The sequence below is a fragment of the Odocoileus virginianus genome, chromosome 7 (assembly GCF_023699985.2).
Source record: "Odocoileus virginianus isolate 20LAN1187 ecotype Illinois chromosome 7, Ovbor_1.2, whole genome shotgun sequence".
In the NCBI taxonomy this organism is placed as follows: Eukaryota; Metazoa; Chordata; class Mammalia; order Artiodactyla; family Cervidae; genus Odocoileus; species Odocoileus virginianus.
Genome location: NC_069680.1, coordinates 3775955 through 3779210, shown reverse-complemented (window position 1 = coordinate 3779210; position 3256 = coordinate 3775955). Strand labels below are relative to the sequence as shown.

The following is a 3256-nucleotide window of genomic DNA, read 5'->3' as shown; positions in this document are numbered from 1 at the left end:
AGCGTTTCTGCCTCAGAGATGGTCTCCGTGAAGGCTCATGCGCATCCTCTTCGCCCCAGATGCCCCTTCCCCGGACTTCGCGTAAGCTGCGCTCCGGGGCCCTGGGGAGCGAGACGTGTATGTATATATATTTATTTTTTTTAACGAGGGGACCTGGTCCTTCCTTGGAGCCAGCCTTTCTCGCTCTTCAGTCCCGCGGCGCCAGGCTGCGGTGGGGTCGCCTGCCGCGTTACCCGCCCGGTCCCTACCAGGCCCGGATGCCCTGCAAGGTACCCTGAGCGCACGCGGCCCCCGCCGTCGCACCCTGGTGCAACGGCTGCGCGCCGCCGCCGCCCCCGAAACCGGCCAGGTTGCTCACGTTCACGAAGGGGCCGCCTCCAGACGCACTGCAGGCGGGCTGCATGGCCGAGGCCGCCGAGGAGGCCCCGCCGCCGCCGCCGCCGCCACTGCCACCGCTTGCCGGGTACGCACAGCCGTAGCTGCCGCTGTAGGCCGCGGCGGCGGCGGCGGCTGCGGCGGCGGCGGCGGCGGCGGCTGCCGAGTTCCCATAGCCGTAGGCGGGGAAGCTGTTGTAGGAGTAGGCGCCCGCGCCCACGCTGTAGGGCGCGCCGTAGGCGGGCGCGCCAGGAGTGACGCACGGCTTGCCGTCCCGCACCAGCACCGGCACCGCCACTCGGCGCGGCGGTGGCGGGGGCGCGTGCCCGCCCAGCTCCAGAGACTTGTCCTGCCGCTGTCTCTTGCACTTGTACCTGCGATTCTGGAACCAGATCTTCACCTGGGTGGATGTGAGCTTTAGGCTGCTGGCGAGGTGCTCGCGCTCGGGCGCCGACAGGTACCGCTGCTGCTTGAACCTGCGTTCCAGCTCGAAGACTTGGGCTTGCGAGAAGAGGACCCGGGGCTTCCGGCGGCTGCGTGGCTTCGGCCTTTCGCTCTCCTCTGCCGCCTTACAGTCTCCGGCCGCCTCCAGAGGTTTCTTCAGTTGGCAGCTTTCTGCGGAAGAAGCAAAACAACAGCGTCTCTTAGTTGTTCCCGGCCTCTCCGCGGCTCCGGTCCAGGAGCACTGTGACCCTTTTTGGTGGCAACGCGGAGCGTGCAGTAATAACTGCTTGGGTTTTGGGGAAAGTTTGTGACTTCTGGCGCCGTGGGACCCTTCGATCGCCCAAGGCCCCTCACCACGTCCTTGACGGGTGGAGGCACGTAGTGTGGGGAAGGGTAGTTAGCGCGCGTTTATTTAGAACTTCAGCATCTGCGAGAGATTACCCTGTATTAAATGTGCAGCTCGGCTTGCTAATGATTATTTTCAGGATGAAAGCTTGTAACTACATAACTCTAATATTTGCAAATTCGCTTGCCTTCTTTTCCGTCATAAATAGCTGAAGGTGTGAGAGGCATGTTGGTATTTGGCGACCGAAATGCGTGCGATGTGCAAAAATATTCCTGCTTGGAAATGTCTGAGTGTACTGCTATTGCCCAGGAACTGGTGTTTTTTTTTTTTTTTTTACTTTTAAATGCCTACCTACCCACAACTGAGTGTCTGAGTAACGACAGCCGTTACCTTAGAAAGAAAAAGAAATTTGATTGACTGACTGACTTAGACAGTTTCATGTCGATTTTAGGCCCAGGGGAGCTGTCAGAGCACAGGCCTTGGCTTCCGCCACAACAAAACTTCCCTTGGGGAAGGAGATTCTTTTGGCTCTGTCTCCTCACAAACACTTCCTTGGAGGCTTTATTCAGTTATTCTGTTGCCCTACCCAATTCATCTCCCGTCCTACTTGAGCAGACAGGATCTAAATTCGGCGCGTTTTTCACTCATCCCGAAGCCACACAATTTGGGACACAAAGCAAAACGTTACAGATTTTCAAAGAGGCTGGTTGCCTCAGGGGTGCGAGTGAGGAATGAACTGTGTTCCCATGCGCTTTCCCAGCATCCCCTCGCTCTCTCCCGGGTGCCACGGGTGCAAGGACGCAGGGTTGCAGGCGGAGAAGTGAGGAAAGCACCCCCACTGAAGTTCTACCTAAGTTCCTGCGCCCTGCGGACACCAGGCACAACACATAACCTGCTTGGACTACCTTTTCCGAGAAGAGGGAACGGCTGTCCTGGCCTCAAAAAACGCATCTCACGCCAAGGGGAAAGTGGGAAAAGTTGAGGCTCATGCCCCTCTAGCTCTTGGGAAGAGCTAGAGTTGTCAAGCACCCGGCAGCTTAGCCCACGTTGCTTATCCGCATCAGGGCAGCAATAACCACCAGGGCTGCATCGCCTCCTCCCTCTGGGGGGAGTAGTTGGCGGAGTCACCTTGGCCTTCTCCCTCCGCCCCGGCTCCCTTGCAGCATCTGAGTTTTGCGGAGCTGTCGCTGACCAGGAACTGGCATGACACCAGCCAGGAGCTAAAGGGGAGGGCAGCTGTGCCGGCAAGGTTGGTGGGCTGTTTGCGGGAATCCCGCCATTGCTCCAGATGCGCGTTTCCTTTCCCCCTTTACTCACTTTGGCTTCGGTCCCTCACGACCTCGGGCTCCTCTTCATGTTCCTTAGGCCCGCTGCACGAGTCTCGCAGGACCGTTTGGACAAAGCTCTGGGGACAGAGCCCCGAATCCCCGTGGCCATCGGCTGTAGCTAGTGAGTTTAAATAGGACAGTTTCTCGCCCTCTTCTTCCTCGTCCTCCTCCCCTCCGTCCGAAAACTGCGTCCCCTCAGCGGCGGCCAGCATGCAGGGCGCCGAGTGGAAGTGGTGCTCCAAGTCCGCCTGCAGGTGCGCGCCGTGGAAGTGCTGTTGCTGCTGCTCCAGATTCAGAATGTCTTTGACTGAGAAAGGGGTGGAGGTGACCGGGCTTGGTAACATCATCAGGGCCACTTAATTGTCCAGTCCAAATACTCAATAAATCCCAGCGGGGGCGGGGAGGCAGCTCGGCGGCTCCAGGTCTCCTTCTGGACTCCGCCGCTGCTGCCGAGTCGGGCTTTTGACAGACGTGGTCCCACTCCAGTCTAAATCGCCTCCATTGGCCCGGACTTGGGGGTCTGGGTTTTGTTACAGCCACTGCAGGGACTGGGGCCGGGGCTGAGAAGCAGGAGTCCGGGGCTCATGCGTCACGTCGGGGGCGGGGCTCTCGCCCCGATCTCCCTCCCCATTGGTTCCAGCTCCTGTAGACCACACCCCTCCGCGTCCACTGAGTGGGGGTGCTGCGTAGCTACCAGAAATAGACAAGGACTAGTATAGAGTCTCGAAGTCGTAGTGGCTGCGGGAGAGGCTGCACTGCCTGG

At 59.5% G+C, this 3256-nt stretch overlaps 1 protein-coding gene across 1 annotated transcript; it reads right to left on the bottom strand.

Moving 5' to 3' along the window:
- Positions 1-244: 244 nt before the first annotated feature.
- NKX2-3 (NK2 homeobox 3) lies at positions 245-3004 on the bottom strand. Its single transcript, XM_020907566.2, has 2 exons — positions 2483-3004; positions 245-990 (listed from the first exon to the last, which is right to left on the bottom strand). The coding sequence occupies exons 1-2, from the start codon at positions 2838-2840 to the stop codon at positions 245-247; spliced, it is 1104 nt and encodes a 367-aa protein (XP_020763225.2). The 5' UTR covers positions 2841-3004.
- Between the last annotated feature and the right edge of the window lie 252 nt (positions 3005-3256).